General features: G+C 36.7%; 1 protein-coding gene across 1 annotated transcript in view; it reads right to left on the bottom strand.

The window, feature by feature from the left end:
- LOC126976565 (kinase D-interacting substrate of 220 kDa B-like) overlaps positions 1 to 21,012 on the bottom strand; it is a 57,201-nt gene that overhangs the window by 15,602 nt on the left and 20,587 nt on the right. The window contains exons 6-13 of the mRNA XM_050824950.1: positions 20,319 to 20,476; positions 18,899 to 19,102; positions 17,814 to 17,957; positions 16,721 to 17,018; positions 7,366 to 7,573; positions 5,693 to 5,830; positions 4,138 to 4,308; positions 2,881 to 2,997 (exon numbers count right to left, since the gene is read on the bottom strand). Of these exons, the coding sequence (XP_050680907.1) occupies positions 2,881 to 2,997; positions 4,138 to 4,308; positions 5,693 to 5,830; positions 7,366 to 7,573; positions 16,721 to 17,018; positions 17,814 to 17,957; positions 18,899 to 19,102; positions 20,319 to 20,476 (1,438 nt within the window). The remainder of the gene's footprint in view (positions 1 to 2,880; positions 2,998 to 4,137; positions 4,309 to 5,692; positions 5,831 to 7,365; positions 7,574 to 16,720; positions 17,019 to 17,813; positions 17,958 to 18,898; positions 19,103 to 20,318; positions 20,477 to 21,012) is intronic.

Genomic DNA, 21,012 nt, shown 5'->3' with positions numbered 1-21,012 from the left:
AAGCAAACATTTAGAAGAGAAACGAATAAGTCGATCCAGAATTACTTTCAAGCCTTGGATGACGCCTGGTCTAATTAGGTGTGCTAGGCACAAAGATCGCTTACATTTACACTTACGTAATAATCCCAACAATAACACGGTCAGACTCATATACACACGTTACCGAAATTTGAACTATGAGCTTTTGCGAAAACTAAAACATAAACATGAGTCACTTGAATTGGAAAAAAACAAACACGACCCTAAAAAGCTCTGGAAGAGTATAAGAACAATTTCCCACACCAAGAAAATAAATCAAGTACCACTAGAACTCACCAATATTAAAGATACTGTAACGGAATCTCTGGATTATTCCAATGAATATTTTGCAGGCATAGGTAAAACTCTTGCAAACAAGATACTCACAGCATGCAATGAAACAGAAGTTTCACTCGTTAGTAGGATAATACTCGAAAATACTCCAGCGCAATCATTTTTCGTAGGACCCACTGATAAACGAAAAATTGAATCCTTGATAAGTAACTCTAATCTTGACAGTGCTCCTGGACTGGATGGAATATCAAACCGCCTTTTGAATATTAGCAAAAAATATATTACTCCCCCCCTGACGAGCATATGTAATCTAAGTTTATCTCAAGGCATTTTTTCTACTGCCTGGAAAATGGCTGCAATTGTTCCTATTCATAAGTCGGGTAACAAATTGAATCCTACGAACTATAGACCGATTTCTTTATTAGGATCATTCTCAAAAATTTTGGAAAAACTAGTACACAAGCGATTGACAAGTTTTGACAAGTTTTCGCACTAAAAAATCAACGGAAAACGCTGTAGACTTAGTAACAAAAATTATTTCTTCCAAACTAGATAAGCAGCAAGCATGTATCGGTGTATTTTTAGACCTCGCGAAGGCTTTTGATACAGTCTGTATTCCTATACTTTTACGAAAACTTGAGCTCCTAGGTATTCGAGGTAATTGCCTGAACTGGTTCAAAAGCTATTTAATGTGCCGAACTCAGTGTGTTAGTTGTGTATAGTTGATCATAAGAAAAGCAATCCAAGTACAATAGATACTCTTAGAAAGAGCACAGAGATCTGTCCTTAAAGTGATTTTTAAAAAACCTATTAGATACCCAACACATAAACTATATAAAGACTTAGAACTTCTTTCTGTCCGAGGTATATTTATCTTGCGTGTTATGACAAGCATGCATAAGGAGGTCTTGAATTTGCCTAATTATAAAAACCTACTAGATAGCCGTTCGTACAAGATTCCAACACCAATAATAAATACAACATTTGCAAGTAGATTTAGCCCATTCTTACATACATATATATACAACAAGGTAAATTTAAAATGTTCTATTAAAAATTGCTCGGTCCATCAGGTCAAATTTAAAATACAGAGATGGTTACACACACTCACTTATGCAGACATGGAAGCTATTCTTAAAGTGATAGCTTAGCATTCATATAATGTTAATACTTTGTAACATGATTAATCAGATACTCACACTCACTCACACCCACCCTCACACACACACATACACACATACAGAGTGCACTTTTTGACCTTTCGGTTCATATTGTTAACCTTAGGATGTAAATTGGTTGCCTACAGGACAGGCTACGCCTAGTGTAGGGACCAAATATAATGTAATATTATGTGATAAAGTGTCTGTACTCTGTATATAATAAATAAATGAATAAATAAATAAAAATAAATAGGCATGGCGAATCTGCACCTAACAACAAAAAAAAAATGGCTATCTATTATATATATATATATATATATATATATATATATATATATATATATATATATATATATATATATATATATGCAACACTACACGAGATAACACGACACATTCAATCATTGCAGGTGAGATAGCCTTTCAAATAATACTTACAATATCAATAATCAACCTTGGTAATAAACAGAAATCCGTGGGGTTTCTAGGTCGGATGAATCTGTAAGCTGGTGCATTATTTTGTTGGAACGAAACAATATTTGCTAATTTGCCTCGAAATTCGTGAACAACGGTTCACGAATTTCGTTAAACAGTTACTAACTCAATGGTCGAAATATTCAATCAACATCACCCCTTTACTATTCCAATCAAAGAGAGCCAATATCATTGCAGTTGAACGACTCTCCTTAAAATTTTTAAAGGTTGGGGCCCTTCCAAATAATAGAGAGTCATTTTTTTCTGAATCCTAACGGTGAAACCAAGAACATAGATGAATATCTATGGTTATAAATCCAAGAAAAGTTTAGAATCTTATTCTAACAGTTTTAAAGAAACTTGAGAAATAATCTCTTTTTATTTGCATCGGTTTGTATTCTAAGCCCAGCGTTCCATATCTTTTTTTATCCCTTAACGTTTGTGATATAAATAAATGCTGTTCCAATCGATATTTTTTCGGCTCTAAAACGTACTGTTACACGACGATTTGCTAACAATTTTTTCAAAATTTCTTACCATTTTTCACTCACAACTATCCATTGTTGGAAGGTCCAAGCGGGGGAAATCTGATATTATATGAAAACATGTTTTAAGAATAAATCTTAGAAATTTACATTTTAATGTCCAAAATTTATTCCGGATGCTCAGTACACTCATAAAAATATAAATAACACAATTTTTCGACTTAAATGTCAATTGGGGACACTGACATAAAATCATAGTGTAAGTTTTGGCATGGATCTTGAGTGGTGAGAAAAACTTATTAGTAGATTTAAAATGGCGTAATGCGATCTGGTTGATCAAATCACTCCGCGTGCTCCGTTCGTGAGTTCCTATTTTGAAACTTAAGCATAAGTTAATTCGATGACACCGCTTAAGATCCATACCGCGTAAAGATGAACAACAATCTTACGATTTATCGGCGTTTACGTCGGTGAAGTAGATGACAAGTATACAGAGCCCTAGTAGTAGGCATGTGAAGCTGACTTCGAATGTTATTATATGTGGGATGCAGCACGCTCGGCGCCATCTACAACAATAAATATCAATATACATAACTGACGGATCCATAGATGGATGCCTGGTTTCGTCTCCGGCTCGAAGTAAGTAAGATACAATTCAAAATTCATATATTCTTATTCAAAAAAAGTAACTAACTTAGTGAACGTCAAAATCTACCACCCATTCGAAAACATATGCCATAGACTTTAGCAAGAAATTCAGCGACGATATATTGTTTAAATAGAATTTCGTTCCAATACAATTAATAAAATTAAATACTTAGAATTAAAATAATTCCCAGGGCGTGATATAAATAAGAGAGTCGTTTATTTCATAGTAACTTTAACCACATACACGTTTTATTAACAATTCATTTGAATTGCGTAACATATTTATTTCATACATTTTCTGGGATCATTTGTAAAAGCATATACATCGCCCAACAAAAGACTTAACCGAACAGAAGCCATAAGTCTCAAGTAACCAAAGAGCGTTGGCATAAATATTCTGAGCGTGGAATTTGTTTTGAAATCGGGCATGTAATTAAATAAGAGTGAATTTTTGTCGCGTCGCGGTCCTAGTATATAATATTTTTATGCCAATAAGGGATGTGACGAGCTGGACGTTCAGCTGATGATAATTGATACGCCCATTACAATGTAGTGCCGCTCAGGATTCTTGAAAAACCCAAAAATTCTGAGCGGCACTACAATTGCGCTCGTCACCTTGAGACGAGATGTTAAGTGTTATTTGCTCAGTAATTTTACTAGCTACTGCGCCCTTCAGACCAAAACGCAATAACGCTTCAACGTTACTGCTTCACGGCAGAAATAGGCAAAATTATAGCCGGCATCCGGTGCAAAGGAGCCTCCCACTGGTAAAAAAGAACAAACATAAACATAGTATTCAGTATATTTTTAGAACTTTTCAATGTGTCATCCATCATACCAGCCGGAAGACGTCCACTGCTGAACAAAGGCCTCCCCCAAAGATCTTCACGACGATCAGTCCTGCCAACACTGCGTCTTCCGGTACGTGGTCGCCATTCGAGGACTTTACTGCCTCACCAGCCATTTGTGGTACCCGTAATATAGCCGACATCCGATGTGCAAAAAAGCATCGCACAGGTATTTAGCAGTGCGAGGCTTATTTTAAGCATATAGCGTACCTCCATCCAGACGTGGGCGCGACAGGGCGTGGTCGCAAGGCGCGCGCAAGTCGTGTACTCACGGGCCCGTACTGGCACTCCAGCGCTTCTGATAAACTGCCGAGCATCTGCACAACGAGTGCCTCGCTCTCCGGACCTCCACCACTCTTCATGCCCTCCGTAAAGTGAAATCTGTATAATACAGAACATTGATTGATTACCGATGACTAACTAACTGTCTAACGGCCGTTTTCAATAACGTATCTCTAGTTACGGAAAGATTGTTATCACCGTTAAATGACAAGATCTTAGCTATCCATAGTTATGTCCAACAAAGTTTGTTATTAGTTATAATAGTCCAATGCTATCGGATAGACAGGTTATTGAAAACGGCCGTAAATGACTCAAATTGATTCATGTTTTTTAAATGAAAATAAGGGATGAGACGAGCAGGACGTTCACTTGATGGTAATTGATACGTCCTGCCCATAACAATGCAGTGCCGCTCAGGATTCTTGAAAATCCCCAAAAATTCTGAGCGGCACTACAACTGCGCTCGTCACCTTGAGACATAAGATGTTAAGTCTCATTTGCCCAGTAATTTCACTAGCTACGGCGCCCATTAGACCGAAACACAGCAATGCTTACACATTACTGCTTCACGGCAGAAATAGGCGCCGTTGTGGTACCCATAATCTAGCCGGCATCCTGTGCTAAGGAGTCTCCCACTGGTACGTGGCATGTGCCTTAAAAGAGCTGAAATAACGAATGTACGTGCGTTGGCCCCTACAGTATAATAGAACTGCTATAACCTACCTCCCGCGACTTCTGTCAATTAGCATAGTTACTTGACAGTTAACAGTGTGACAGACTATTATTAGTTGTTGTCTAGTGTATCTTTCAGTGAATTTCAGCTGCTACATAATTTACTTAATAGATATAATTATAAGCAGCTTTCCTTAATTCTAAGTTGTAGAATCAAATGTAATTATCATGTAAAATATATTTTGCATTTTAATTTATTCGCTTGTGAAACTTACAAAAGATACTCAAAACTTACAGTTTCTTATTAGCGGTAATCGAGAAGTTACTATAAGGCTTTACTTAAGGCTTTAAATTTAAAGGTTTACTTAGACATTGTGAACGAGGATATAAGTAATATTCTGCATTAGTTCGGTAGTATACCTATACTTCACACTGTATATTTCAATGATAAGGTTCAATAGTAATAATTACTGTTTAAACTTACGGCTACTTAACATATTTAATACTAAGTAAGCGACATAATACAACAAGTAACAAATGTGAAATATGATTTTAAGTTCAAATTAATGTCGTCATTATTATCTATAGAGATTTCATTAATAAAATATTTTTGCAAAATAAACCAACTTCAAACATATATTAGATAAAAAAAAAATTACAAAATATAATTAAAATATATATCTTATACACATCCTTTCAAATGAAAAAATATTTTCCAACAGTAGAGTTCTGAAGTAACAAACATAAAAATAAGACTTGATAACTTGCTCCTTTTTTTGAAGTTTGTTACAAAATGGAGGCAACACCATACCTTATGGGAGTGGCAGGCAAAGCCCGAGGATCCTCTGGACCGGGAGGGTGACAGAACACCACTTGCAGCACCAGCAGCAGCGAGTTGAACCTCTTGCCCATCGCAGACAACACGCCTCCCGCCCACCACCATTCGTATCTGTCAAGATATTATTAATACTTATACGAGGGGCACTTTGGTCGAATTGCACATGCTTTTTACATCTAGACAGAGTCTCTTGCTGTTAGACAACCGATAATAACAGCCCAGGTATAATACTTTCGTGACAAGCTACGTCATACATTCGGGATTTGTGTTGTTGTGCGTGCATTGCTTAAAATAGAGGTTTACCCTAAACTATTTTTTTTTCGACGTTTTGACAGCTATCATAGTCTACCTATGTATGAATGATCTAAGGGTACATACATAGAAATATAAATAACAACACAATACAAATGAGATGCCTACCAATGTGCAAATAAAAAAAAATGCGTGAGTGTGCCGGAACACATGGAATGAACGAAGTTTCTTTCCTAGCATATTATTATTGATAAACGTATAATATTGTTAATTAATAAATATAAATATGAATTAATATTTAAGTGTGGTTTTATGCAACCACCTATATTTAATAATAATTAAGGGTGGCCTAACTTGTTTTATCCGATGAGACAGTTAGAAGTGACGAGTGATGTTGGCATCCCTCTCAAAATTAACAGGATTGTCCCATTCCTCCAATAGACTTGAACAAATATACTTCTGATTTTTTAATTGTTTTATAAGTCAATTTGTATGAACTGCATTAATTAATTTATATATAGTATCTAGAATTAAGGTAATGTTACTTTTATATTTGAATATAAAAATATATAAACTGTAAACGTCTGTATCGTTAAAGTACATTTTTTTAAATAAAAAAGTGTAATGATATCCATATAAAAATGTGTGGTGTTATGATGTATTTAATAAATACTCACTATTACTACAAATTATTTTAGATATTGAACTAATGGAGTTATTATGAATAACACAGCTTACATCATTTCTACGTCTAGATAGGCTTTGACAGCTGTGGAAACGTCAACGAAAAAAATTGAGTTTAGGGCTATCCTCTATTTTGAACATTGCATACGCACTAACATCAAGTGACATATAAATTACGAGTGTAAGACTTAGCCGAATACCACCTTCGTACGACACGCCACAAATTAGGATATCATCCTCACCATCTGGATGTGTGGCGATCCTCCACTGTGCTCTTTACAAGGAGCTTTCCTTCACGTATTACAAGGCTGTGGCATGAGCTTCCTTGTACGGTGTGTCCGGGACGATAGTACATGGGTACCTTCAAAACAGTACCTTCCTTAAAGGCCGGCAACGCTCCTGTGTTTCCTCTGGTGTTGCAAGAGGTCGTGGGCAGCGGTGATCACTTAACACCAGGTGACCACGCACACTAAAATATTAAACCTGGCCTGTTTTTATCGGTTTCCTAACTGCAAGAGACGTATGAGTTATGTAAGTAAGACAGTAACATATGTAGAGCGACTGACCTGTGTCCGATGTACCACAGCGAGTAGAAGGCCAGCGAGAGCGCCAGAAACAGTCCGAAGCAGAGTGCGAGAGCGAAGTAGGGCGGAGCGCCGAGTGCCGCACTCAGAGCCGCGACCGCGAGTAACATATGTAGAGCGACTGACCTGTGTCCGATGTACCACAGCGAGTAGAAGGCCAGCGAGAGCGCCAGGAACAGTCCGAAGCAGAGTGCGAGAGCGACGTAGGGCGGAGCGCCGAGTGCCGCACTCAGAGCCGCGACCGCGAGCGCCGCGTGCCAGGTGCTCCACCACACCGCCCAGGACCATGACCAGCCCGTCTCGCTCCACTGCCGGGCGAAGTTCTTCATCTCCTCTGCATTACATCAAGGTCAAAGTCAAATAAACTTTATTCAATTTAGGCTTTACGCTTTTGAATCATCACAAGAGATGTATCTTTTAGATTACTGAATCTACCATATTATGTTCGAAAAGTAGACGAGCAAGAATTCGCAGTGCTAGACAGGACGCGACCGCGAACTTACTACTCTCACCCTGGAGGTCTACTCGCAAAATCGACAACGATACCTTCGGAACGATACGATAATACTCCGAATATATCGCAACTAACCTACTCTAACAAATGTTCGAATTCCTTATCGTTTATCGTTACCATAGACTAATATTTTGATTTTTTTAAGATGTTAGTGTGAATGTAATATGTTGAAACCTAAACGTTATCTGTGCTTTGTCGCTGTGAAGTGTCAAACGTCAAAACATAGTTTAAGCGCTAAGGACCATGCCAGACTCTGCACCACCAATTTGGTATCATTTACACAATGTAAATGTTAAAAAATATGTAATGAATATAATATGACCATTTAAAATTGAATAAATAATACAAAACTCGAGGATAATAAAATGTAAAAAAAAGTAACTCAACCCTTCTCGTCGACTTCCTATTTCTTAGGCGGCCATTTGCATTATTTCTACGCATAAACGATCAACAAAATAACTTAGTAGTAAAAAAATCCTCTTGAATAGTAAATCACATATAATTATTTTAATAATATTTATTAACTATGTATATTGTATGGCAAATATATCTAAACAACTTGAAACGATAATAGCAACGACAGCCTAGATGGTGTCGTTGAGATTATCGTAAAAGTGACGTTTAATTATTTGTGAAATTCGAATATTCGTCTCTGACATTTTCAAATAAGAGTAGGGTTAGGACCGATAATATCGAATAATGTTTCGTTCGTTCAATCATCGTTTCGACATTGAATACGACGTAACTAAGAGTAGGATTGGACACGACTAATGTCACGATTTATCGAATATCGATTTTAGGAGTAGGCCCCCTGTAAGCGACCCGATCAACGATCATTGTAGTTTACATTTAGTTCGAACGTAGTTATATTCTCTTTGATTGAGTCTGCCAGTAACCGCCGTTGCGAACGGCATCTCGATGGTTGAATAAGTGTCATTTCCTTGAATGGTGTCACTTTTTTGATTTTTGGACAAAAAAATTTTACCACAAAATCTTTAATGTATCTATTAGTTATAAAACTACAGTTTATTCAAGAAATTGGAATATTCTTTTTTTTTTCTTTTATTTGGAAAAAAAACAGCTATATATTATATATAGTTTTAGCCATAATTTCGAAAAATACAATAAGCGGGCAAAGTTTTCACAAACGTGTAGATTCATAATTGCTAGATTAATTACTCGATCGGGTACAACTAGGCTCGCATACAACACTAAAGTTATAGATAAAGGTAAGGGTTGCAGCTGCAATCAGGGAACGAGTTAGACACATTTCCTGATCTCAGATACAAACCTCCCGTACTTTTGAAAGAAAATATCAATTTGTTTTTATTGTTATACCTATCGCATGACCTTTGGAGAAATTTATTTCTGCAGTAGTTACTATTAACTCGTGGAAGATGGAATGTGTACTGCTGCCGACAATTTCGCTTTAAAGGTTTTCGTGCCATATATTTGATTTAGTTCAATAAATAAGGACTATCGTTCAACCCATTGACTAATTTATATAAAACTAGCTGATCCGACAGACGTTGTTCTGTAGATTATAAAAAAATACTGTTTTATAGGAATTTGCCAATAATATTTATTTCGTAAAAAATGCTCCTTGTTGTCATAATGAAATTGTTTCACAGCAGAACTGTCACACCGTGCGTCAATAAATTCTCTCATAGAAAATATGTCCTTATAAAACAAATATTGGAAATAAAAATAATTATGGGTCCCAAATCGAAATAAAAACTATCCTTTCTCTCAAGTTTGATTAAACTGCACTCCATGAAGTAATCCCCATTAAAATTCGTTCAGTAGTTTAGGAGTCCATCGCGGACAAACAACGTGTCACGTAATTTATATATATTAAGATTTGAATTAATTTCCATGTCGGGGCGGAGCGCTAGGGTTGGTACATACACGGTTGCTAGGGTTGTCACGGAATTTATATATATTAAGATATCTCATTTTATTTGGCATGCGCACGACTGTATGTTAGAACTTTGATAATATGTCTATATTAACTTTATTGCTAGTATTTAAAATATAATTTCTACTTCCTTCGATTCGTAAGCATATTCGATTATTATTATGTAAGTATGTATTTAAAGTGAAACGAGAAAAAAAATGGGAAATATTTTATAGTAATTATGTCATAATTTTCGGTTTCGCGCCATGTTGTTTTTTGTGACATTCTATAATTAATCCCTACATATTTTAAAAAAAAGACTTCCGCCGCGTCAATCTGTCTGTCTGTTCGCGATAAACTCAAAAACTACTTCACTGATTTTTATGCTATTTTCGCCAGTGGATAGCGTGGTTCTCGAAAAGGGATAGTATATAATTTGTTAAGTTTTTCTATACATTTTTGTACACATAAACGATATTTGTTGGAGGTGTCGGAAAAAATAAGCCGTCTGGGTGCTTTCATCGAAAACGCTGTCTAAACCCTTTGATATATAATAAAACTAACGGACCCGACAGACGTTGTCTGTTATAAAAAAAAACTCTTGCGGATGGAATTTCTTTAAATCCGTATTCTTAGCTGATCTGTACTCGGCGAAAGGCATATTTATACCAAATTTCAAGTCTCTACGCCTTATGGTTCCAGAGATATCGTGATGAGTGACTATATACGTGGAAATTTCTTATATATATATATACTAGTGGATCTAACAGACGTTGTCCTGTACACATGTTTTAAATTTGAAAAATCGGTCCAGCCGTTAGGAGCAGTTCACTAACATACACATGAGCAGAAGAATTATATTATATGGGCGGAATTGAGAATCTAAACCAATCTCAAATTCACTGAAACAAACAAAAAGTCATCAAAATCAGTCCAGCCGTTTAGGAGGTAGTTTAATTGTGAATCTAAACCATTTTCGAATCCACCTGAAGACACACACCAATCTCAAATTCACTGGAACACACAAAAATATCATCGAAATCGGTCCAGCCGTTTAGGAGGTAGTTCAATTGTGAATCTAAACCATTCTCGAATCCACCTGAATACACACAGAAAGTTTCATTAGAATCGGTCCAGCCGTCTAGGAGTTCAGTGACATAGACACGCACACAAGAATTATATATATAAAGATAAATTGATCCTCATGTTCTCGTCTTAATTCTAAGGAAGTTAAACTACACTGGCCTGCAAAAGTAAGTATCACACTTTTCAAATTAAATTTTTTTCTTAACTATAGAAGGTAGAGATTTAAGATTAAAAACATTTTGTTGCAAATTTTATAGGCTTTAATTCTTAGAAACTAAAATTATACATTAGTAACATTTTTAACTTAAAAAAGATAAAACAGTGAAAATGGACATTTTTAGTTTTGTGTAAAAAAAATCAACTAAAATGTTATTATAATAAAATTACATGTTATTTAATTTTTAATAACTGGTATTGCCTCCTCGAGCTCTGATTACAGCTTCGAGCCGGTTTGGCATACTGAACACTAGGTTTCGGAGCCGATGTTGGGGAATATTCTCATGTATAAAATCAATAAATCTCAATAAGATCATGAAAAAAATTTAAAACAGAAAGAAAAATGTGAATGGTAAAATTGTAATCCGGAAACGTTCACTTTGAAAAAGGAATGGTTTTGTTTTTGAAGTTTTTTTTCAGCCAATTCTTAAAAGAAGGTTACCGACTATAAAGTTTTATGTACAAAATTAAATTCTCTTTGGAGTCCTTTTTATTTCGAAAGTATATCTTGTGAACCTAAAACGTTATCCCAATTTTAAAAGTGTGATACTTACTTTTGAAGGCCAGTGTATTAGCCGAGAAACCAAATCTTTTATAGATGCACTTAAGAAACTTACGCTGGATTCCCTCAATCATATCTACGTGACAGGCATACTGTGGGTTCCAAGCGGTGGAAGCGTATTCCAACTGGGAGTTATAAAGTAAAGTAAGGGATTTTGGGTTTTTAAAATCAGTTGTTTGGCGAAGGACAAATCCAAGCATCTTGTAGGCTTTGTTTTTAATTTTATTAATGTGTGATTCAAAATATAGTTGTTTGTCCAACATTATACCAAGGTCTCTCACCTCGTCAACTCTGCGGAGTTTATTACCCAATAAATAATAATTTTGCGTTGACACTGTCTTCTTTCTTGTAAGTAAATGATATGGTGCAACATTTGTCAACGTTCATGTGTAAACCATTATTTGAGCAATAGTCAGTGAGACGATCTAAATCTTCCTGCAAACTGTTACAATCTAATTCCGTTTTAATAACTTTTAATAATTTAGTATCATCAGCATACATTAATAACTGAGATTTTTTTATACAGTTGACCACATCGTTGATGAATATATTAAAGAGTAATGCTCCGAGGTGGGAGCCTTGTGGTACGCCAGATGTTATGGGTACAAATGATGTAGTGTACCCCTTGACAGTTACAGCTTGGGTCCTATCACGCAGATACGATGTGAGCCATCTCAAGAGGTCACCGTGAATACCTATTGCTTCCATTTTTGCAATAATAATCTGTGGGAAATTTTGTCGAACGCCTTCGAGTAATCGGTATACACGGCATCAACGCGAAACCCCTTGTCCACAGCATCGAAAATCATATCTAGCATCTCACAAAGATTTGTTTCCGTGGAACGCTTATTAATAAAGCCATGTTGAAACGGTGTTAATAATGGTCGCACTGCTGGAAATAAGGCATCGTATACAATTTTTTCAAACAATTTTGGAATGACTGATAACTTTGAGATCCCACGGTAATTCCTTATATTGTGCTTATCGCCGCTTTTGTGAATAGGGACAATAATGGATCTTTACCAAATCTTAGGTAAGATGCCTGATCTGAGGGAGCTCTGAAATAAAAGCGTAAGAGGTATGGATAATTGTTTACTACATTTTTTTAGAAAGAGGGGATGAAGGCCGTCTGGGCCACAGCCTTTGGTAGGATCAATAATTGATAAGAAATTTTCTACAGTTTTAAAATTAATTTCTACATATCCAATAACAGCTTGATAGTACTCACTTGCATAAATACTCGCGTTCAAAGTGTGGTTAAATTGTTTTTCAAGCACGGATTCAAAGAATTTATTAAAAAGATGGGCTATGTTGCTATGCTATGAAATATGTTGTCCGTCGTTGGCATTGTCGTTGTCTAAATATAAGCTATCAGGTATACTATTAACCTTATATTTTGACTGCATAAATAACCAGAAGCATTTTGAGTTTAGAGCAATATTGTTTTCTACACGATTAATATATAATTGGTAGCATGAAGCCTCCATTTTCTTGAATTCGTGTCGAAGATCAAAGAAAAGAAAGTAGTCAGATTGCCTTCCATATATTTTCCATTTTTTATGTATCCTTATTTTTCTCTTTACAATTTTAATTAAGGGACGTGAATACCAGCATGGATGGCTGGTGCTGTTTATAACTAATTTAGATGGAATATACTTATCGATAATTGAATTCAATACAAGATAAAATTCATCGACTGCAGCATTTATTTCTTTATCATCCAGTAGGTCGCACCAGTTAATTTTTGCTAATTCCTCGTTAATCAGGTTATAATCTGCCGAGTGAAATATTCTCACGAATCGAGGAGGGGGTCGCTGGCTAGGCTGCAAGCCTTGAACATTATTATTAACACTGAGAGCAGGGTGGTGGTTATCTTCGGGTATCGCTAGAATGACAGATCTCTGAACCGAACATTGAAAACTAGATATGACCAAATCGAGGCATCTGTTATTAATATTGCTGATATAATTGAACTGGATCCAACCCGTAAAACATAAAAACCCCATAGTTGGGAAGTCAACCGATCCACGCTAGTATTTAAAATTGTGTAACCTATATCACTAAGATTAGGTTGCTATTCAGCATTCCTAATGTTAAAATCGCCTACAAGTAAGACTTCGTCGGTGGGGTACGCTATGCTCAGACCAGATAAGTATTCAAAAAATTGCTGTTGAGACCATAACTGATGCAGATTTTGGAGGGAAATAGCAACAGAACAAACGGAGGTTTTTTAAAGTTGGGCCCCGGCAAAGAGATATATTAATCTGAGTAATATCAACGTCGGGGAACACTGGTGGTCGTACGTTTAGTATATTAGTCATAAGCGAACGGTGTACTGCTATTAAGGTGCCGCCGCCCATTTTAACTCCCAGTCGGTCGTAGTCACGATCCATCCGATATACATTATAACGCGCGTCGAACAATTCAGCGTCGTGGATTCCAGGCAGTAGCCAAGTTTCACTGATACATATTATGTCGTAGTTGTTTTGTAAAACATTTTTAATGAAGCCCGTGGTTTTCGTACGTAATCCGCGAACGTTTTGTTAAAAAAGATTTATTAACACTGCTCCAACAAGGTTACAATAATTATTTTAGGTATTACATAATAAAGTACATTAAACAAGTAAGTCATCGTACAAAATAAATAAATGGAACGACGTCCGCATTGAACAATAATTAATATTACTTCGTAGTCATTGACAGGTATTAAATATAAGATCATACAATATAAACTAATTGAACTCGTTACAAATTCCCTGTATACTACGAATTTAATTGGTGAAATATTTACCATCCGAATCATTATGATACCATAGAAATAGTGAGTTCGAGTAAACTTCTTATTACAATTGAGAATATGATTCGATCTATATTGTACTTTGGTTTCTATGCAATTTGTAATTTTATAGCTATTACCTAAACTATTTTTTTTAGCGAATCTTCAGAGGTGATATGAATAATTTTCGATTTATCGTTTTGCCGCACCATCACTGTACAGTTACGCACCCAACAATGCTGTAATGTTTCTCTTTAGTTCGCAGCTTCACTTTCTGTAGGAGCATCTTGTTGTAACTAGATAAGTGATCATTTATAAACACTCTGCTCTTGTTACCAGGGAATCCAATATCCGATGCTCTCAACTCCTTCAGGCGACGTAAGCACGCTAAGAAGTCATCTTTCTTATATCTGGATAATAACTTTAGAATTATAGGCTTGGGACCTATCCCAAAGGAATGATGTTGATAGCTCCTAAGCAACTTAAGCTCCTCCTAATCAACATCATTCCTTACTGCAACGCGTGTGACAAAATCTATGTCTCGAGACGGCTCCAAGTTATACACGCTTTTTTCCGCCAGAGTGGTTATAACCTTGATAAGGTCCTCATCCTTTTTTTTGTGGAATGCCATTAATTTGAATATTAGAGCGTCGCACCCACTGCTCGTTCTTTGTGTTAGCTTCTATAATGCATGCCATCTCCATCTTCAAACCTTCGTGCATACGTATGCACGAAGCACGAAGGTTTGAAGATGGAGAATCTTAATATCACTAATTTGTAATATTTGTAAGGAGAGGTCTTAATATCACTAATTTGTGATATTTGGAACTCGAGGTCAGTGATGCGACTGTCGAGGCCTTCAATTTTCGCTGAGAAAGCCTTTTTTAAGTCAGCAACATTTTTCTTCACCGTATTTAGGCCGTCAGTAAAGATATCCAGGGACCCTTGTACAGCCTGAAATTTCTCCTCTATCAGCTTCAGTAAGGTCTGTCCGTGTACCTCCTGCTTAGACATGGCATTCAACACATCGTTTTTAAAGGACTTAAAGTCCTGATGCTGGATGTTACCACTGCTGTCCGAGACGTTGACAGGATCAGATCCTTTAACAGGACTGGTGTCTGAGTTATGCGTTCCTCTTTTGCTGGCCATTTTACACGCAGGGCATTTCCATGACGATTTATAAGATGATGATAGCTTATTATAATTATTATTCGTCATACCAACGCATTGAAAATGATAGGTCGAGGCGCACAGCGAACATTTCATTCATTCTTTTAATTCAAGAACAGATGCACAAGCAACGCAGGTAGGCATTTTAAGAACAGGCAAAGCACAAAGTTGAATATGTACTCTAATGCGATGAATTTAGTGTTTAAATTTGCATATAATCACTTTGATATATAATAACGCGAGCACCGCGCGGGTTAAAGTTAATACGTGCGCGGCTGTTTTGCACCGATGCGCGATCGAGACTGATTTTGATTTTGATTTGGCTTTGAACCCCTTACTGCTATAGACCCTGTTGAAGAACCTCCGATTGGTCCGAAACAAATCATTAGTAAAGACGATTTAAATATATAAAGTATTAATTTTGCTAATGCGGGCGCAGTTTCAAAATTAAATTTGCAAAAAAAGGTCAGATTTGAACAGACGACGAAAAACGACAATAGACCATGGATGAACCGATATCTTACCGGTCGATTGGCTCAGCGATAACACCCGTTGGGTAAGAGCGGTTGATGGTTGATCTAAAGAGCGCGGATTTGAATTTCGAATCATTGCGGCGTAGCGACTCAAAGTGAGACTTGGCCTCCGACACGCGAGTATTCCATTTATTGCTTTCATCGCGCACAGGTCAGCGTTGACCCGGTCTTTTCACCTGTACATAGGGCGACCTACAGGGTGTCGGCCTTCTACAATTCCCAATTACTTTTCTTACTCCACAATCCTCTCCCGTCCGTTCTACATGGCCGAGTTCACAACCTATACATTAATGTTGGTCATTCATGAATTGGTACAAACTAATTCCAGTGGTGATGGAGATCACTTAATAATAACAATAAAGTTACTGGTAACGCCAGTTGTCCAAATAATACACAAGCCTCTCGCTAACCCCTTACACCTTTATCCTAACCACTTAGCCGCAAGGCGTAACACATTCCGTCAAGTAACCGCACGCGTAAGTTGAGCACCGAACATAAAAATTCAGAAAATCCTTGTATTCCTCTTGATTTGCCGCCGTGGGATTGTAGTGATTTCTTCGTTAAGTGTCCTGCGAAATATATATTATGGTTCGCCAGCAAACTCAGGCGAATATAGAAGAACCAAGGATCTTGCAGAAGAGGTGAGTACCGGCTTTTCCCTTTACTCCAATGATTACTGGTATGTATAAATACAGTCTACTGAAAATTCCCTGGCTCATCCAGTTACCTTTTAATTTATTGAGCAAAAACGACTTCCCGGAGCCCCAGCGCGCGAACAGGCCCACCGTGATGGGCACCGACAAGCTGGGCTCAGACAGCATGTCGGCCAAGGCAGCGCTGTACAGCTCGTAGCCCAGCATGTTCTCGTTGTCTTCGTTGGTGTTCAGCTTGCGGGCGCCGAAGATCTGTCCCAGGATGGTCTTGTTGTAGCTCATGTCGATGTTGTACGGCGTCTCGTTCTGCTTGTTCGGCTTGTACAGCAGCTGGCTGTTCTTCGGGTTACGAAGGAGTATCTCTACAATTTGCTGCAAAATTTATTATTTTTTTATTGTTATAATCGAAGTTGATGCAGAAAAAATGGAAGCTCTATTACTGCAAGACTGGGATAAATATGGACCAAAATTTAACGAGAGACTCGATTCATTTAATGTGTGGTTTAAAAAGATTGGATATTAAATGATTTTTTTAAATAGAAATATATTTATTTATCATAGAGCCAATAACATAACATATTGCAACAATTACACTTGGTAAACATCATGAAGCTTCATCGTTTCGCAAAGGGGGCTTTGACATGGGGAGAAGAACTGATAAGAAACAACCAGCCTAAATGTGAAATCACATAACTACTTAGCCTATTTAATATAATATACGATTTTAGGTGGCCTACGCAGAACCAGACAAGAACGATGCATCATCAGTATTTCTTGAATTTGTGCTCAGTGAGTCCTAGTATAAAGTAGTTTTAAGGTAATAAGTTAAGACTACCGACATATAATGTCCTTAATTGTTTAAATTAATTAATAATTAATTAATAGATTGTGGCCGACAAACGGGCACAAATCCCCTATCAACGCTTCAGGATACCTGTAGTAATTTGAAAAGACTACTAGGACAATCGGGGCTGGTTGGAGTGAGAAGACGAACGGACGCGCACAATGACCTAAGCTAATTATATTAGTAGCGTCATCGTTTTGAATTAGAGAATCTGTAGTTAATTAGTAAAATTTACTGAAAATCATGATCTCAATCTCAATCCCAATAATTACACATACCATAACTATATACATGCCTAAACTAACTAACTAAAACTGTTTTACCTTAGACCTGGCCCTCATGGCGATGTGCAGCGCTGTGTCTCCGCGGTTGTCCGCCACCGACACACGCGCCTTCCGCTCCAGCAGCAGCGACACCATCTCCGCGTTCCGGGAGCGGACAGCGCGGACCAACGCCGTGTCTCCATTCTGACAACATACAAAAAGTACCGGATTACGATCACTTGTTGCCCTAAGCAATTCGCACCTATGCGGTAACATCTTTCATGCCAATACCTAGATCGCTCTCTACGTATTATTTATGAGATATAACAATATGGTTTAAAATCGTAGACACTTAGAAGCGTCAGGTATCACTATTCAAATTCTATTTTATTCAAATAGGATTTAAAAATATTTATTGAACATCAAAAAATTACCACCCATTGGAAATAATATGCCTCAGACCTGAGAGAAATGAAAAGAAGAATTAAGCGGACTTATTTTTTTCCCTTAATTTAGTTACAATATATTATGTAGTAACGTACAGTAAAATTTATAGTTAAATAGCCCGAGGGCGTTCGCTCCATTCCCAATCTGTGGTATCATCAAGAAAATCATTTATTCTATAGTAAACTTTACCACACAAACTTTTTTTTAACAATTCTTTTGAATTTGGTAACACATATTTTAAGACCAAAGCATTTTTATATAATTGCATTCAGACTTTTATGTCATTGCTCTAGTTTTAAGGTACGGGTTTTTAAACAGCGTTGCCTTTCAATGTGCTAGAAAGTATTTTCGGTGCATTTATGGTGTCCCCAAGACGTAATACCCTAAGCAATTGCTTAGTTTTCTTATAGGCTAACCCGGAACTACGTACAAAAACTCACGGCTACTAGACATAAATCCAAAAAAAATTTTGGTTAATATGCTTAACTTCACATTATCAAAATTTTACATTATTTTTGTAAATCAAGTATTTTTCGGGATGCCGGAAAGAGTTTAAGGAGCGAATGAAAGTGTTGGGAAGACTTCGGGTAAATTTCAGGGCCAGATTGGGAATGTCCTAATGGTGGAATTCTTAGTAAATTAGTTCCCACAACAAACTACCAACTACCACTGACAGTAAATATAGAGTAATTACTTACGATAGAAGACAGTTCCAAGTCAGGGTTTGAAGCCAGAAGCAGCTTGAGTATCGCCACATGACCCTTCTCAACCGCCGTGTAGACTGGAGTCTTCTTCTCTTTGCCGGCCAAATCCACATCCACGTGCTTCTTCAACAGAGCCTCCACTATATTCTTGTAGCCGCCCTTCACAGCGTATATGAGGGGTGTGTCTTTTGAGTGGTCCTGAAATTCAATTAAGCAATAGTAAAATAATATGCATTAGACCCCTTTAGTCTCTAATGACGATGCAGTGTTATGATATGATCAACATTTTATCGTAATAATTTACCGCTATGTCTTTTGGGAAGATACACGTCTCCCACTATCTTTTCTCTATTATGTGCAAATTATACTGATAATTTCCGAATTCATTCCCATAAAAACAAACAATTGGATATCACTCACTGATAATGGGAACAATTATGTCGAGTGGTATATTATATGTCTGCCATATTGGTTAGATCACCGGAAACTTCGATATTTTTAAAAGTCCACCAGTAAATGTCGTAAAGCTAAAGGCCGTATTGCACGCTTCACCTCATTTTGTTCACCCCGCTGTACTCGAAATTGAACTCGCCAGTTTGTGGAATAATTTGCCGGGTGTTGTATTCCCAAACCGATACGACAAAGTAACCTTCAAGAGGCAACCCCTACTTCAAAGATCAACAACGCATCTCTTTACCTCTGTATTGTGGTTTTCGATGTCCCATTTGCCCCTCTACTAGTTCACCAGTGAGGGCTACAAATTCGAATATATTTTTATTCAAAATTGGATATTCACTTATTGAAACTCGAAAAACACTACTCGTAGGAATTTATAATTTAAATAGCCTGGCAGCGGTCGCTCCATTCCAGTATCATCAAGAAAGCTACGTTTATGCAAGAAATTTATGTTAAAGTAACCTTTACCACATAAGTCTATTAACAATTCTTTTAAATTTCGTAACACATTTGTTTTGAACATTTTCTGGGATCTGTCTTCATTACACAGAATGCCGAGTAGGTGGTTACCCTGGCTTTTTATGCCTTCAAGCAGTAATATGCAAGCATTATTGTGTTTCGGTGCAAACCACTATAACCACGGCAGAGCGTATCATATCAGTTGATCAAGTGTCAAGTACGCCCCATTCTCGCTTATTGACGGTTTATACAAAAATGATGGCTTGTTATTATATTATGTATCTTAGTACAACAATTATTTATATTTTTATTCTTAAAATATGTCAGTTCAGTTCCAAACGTCACACAATTGGGTCACTGAAATCAGTGTTGTGCTCATTAAAGTATGGATACGACTGTAACTGAATAGACTCCAGTTTTGGAAGAACGGTGCCATACATATGATCATACATCCAAAATTAATTCATTTTATTAAAACAAAGTGAAATGTAAACAATACCTGTACGTTGATGTAAGCCCCAGAGTTAATCAAAGCTAACGCGATCTCGTAGTAGCCTTCCTTACATGCGATAGCGAGCGCTGTGCACCCGTCCTTGTCTAGTGCATTCACATTTGGCTTATGCTCTAGAAGCATTTGAACTATTTCAAAATGGTTACCTGAAACAAAAACATGTAGTCAATGGAAGATGATTTACTACTTCAATTGATATTGAATAAATTCCTGTAAAAAATATTTATGTTTTCAATAATAACTTGTTATGTTTTTTTACAGTGGTAACCCTCACTTCTAGTATTAATACACAAATAAAATTTGAAAAACAAAATTTTATGAACGAAGCCACAACCTGAGATTTGAAAAAACGGTACAAGATTTTATGACGATACGTGACTCGAACGGTTAGCTCAGTTGGTTAGAGCACTGGCACGGAACGCCAGAGGTCGTGGGTTCGAGTCCCGCATCGTTCATAAAATTTAATTTATCAAATTTTCAATAATAGTTTGAAGAAGTTTAATGTGAAGCAAAATATTTGTTTAATAATTCTATATGTATCTAGTTTTTTTTGTAAGAATAGTGTAATTTTGTTTATGTCTGTATGACGCGGGCAAAAAGTAACGATCAGGCAAAATCAGTTGGGTATATTTTAATAAAATTATTACAATCTTAAGCGTACAAGGATTTTAGTCGTGTTGTA

Source organism: Leptidea sinapis, chromosome 41 (genome assembly GCF_905404315.1).
Source record: "Leptidea sinapis chromosome 41, ilLepSina1.1, whole genome shotgun sequence".
Lineage (NCBI taxonomy): Eukaryota > Metazoa > Arthropoda > Insecta > Lepidoptera > Pieridae > Leptidea > Leptidea sinapis.
The sequence above is the reverse complement of the archived record's forward strand: the minus strand, read 5'-3'. Positions and strand labels throughout refer to the sequence as shown.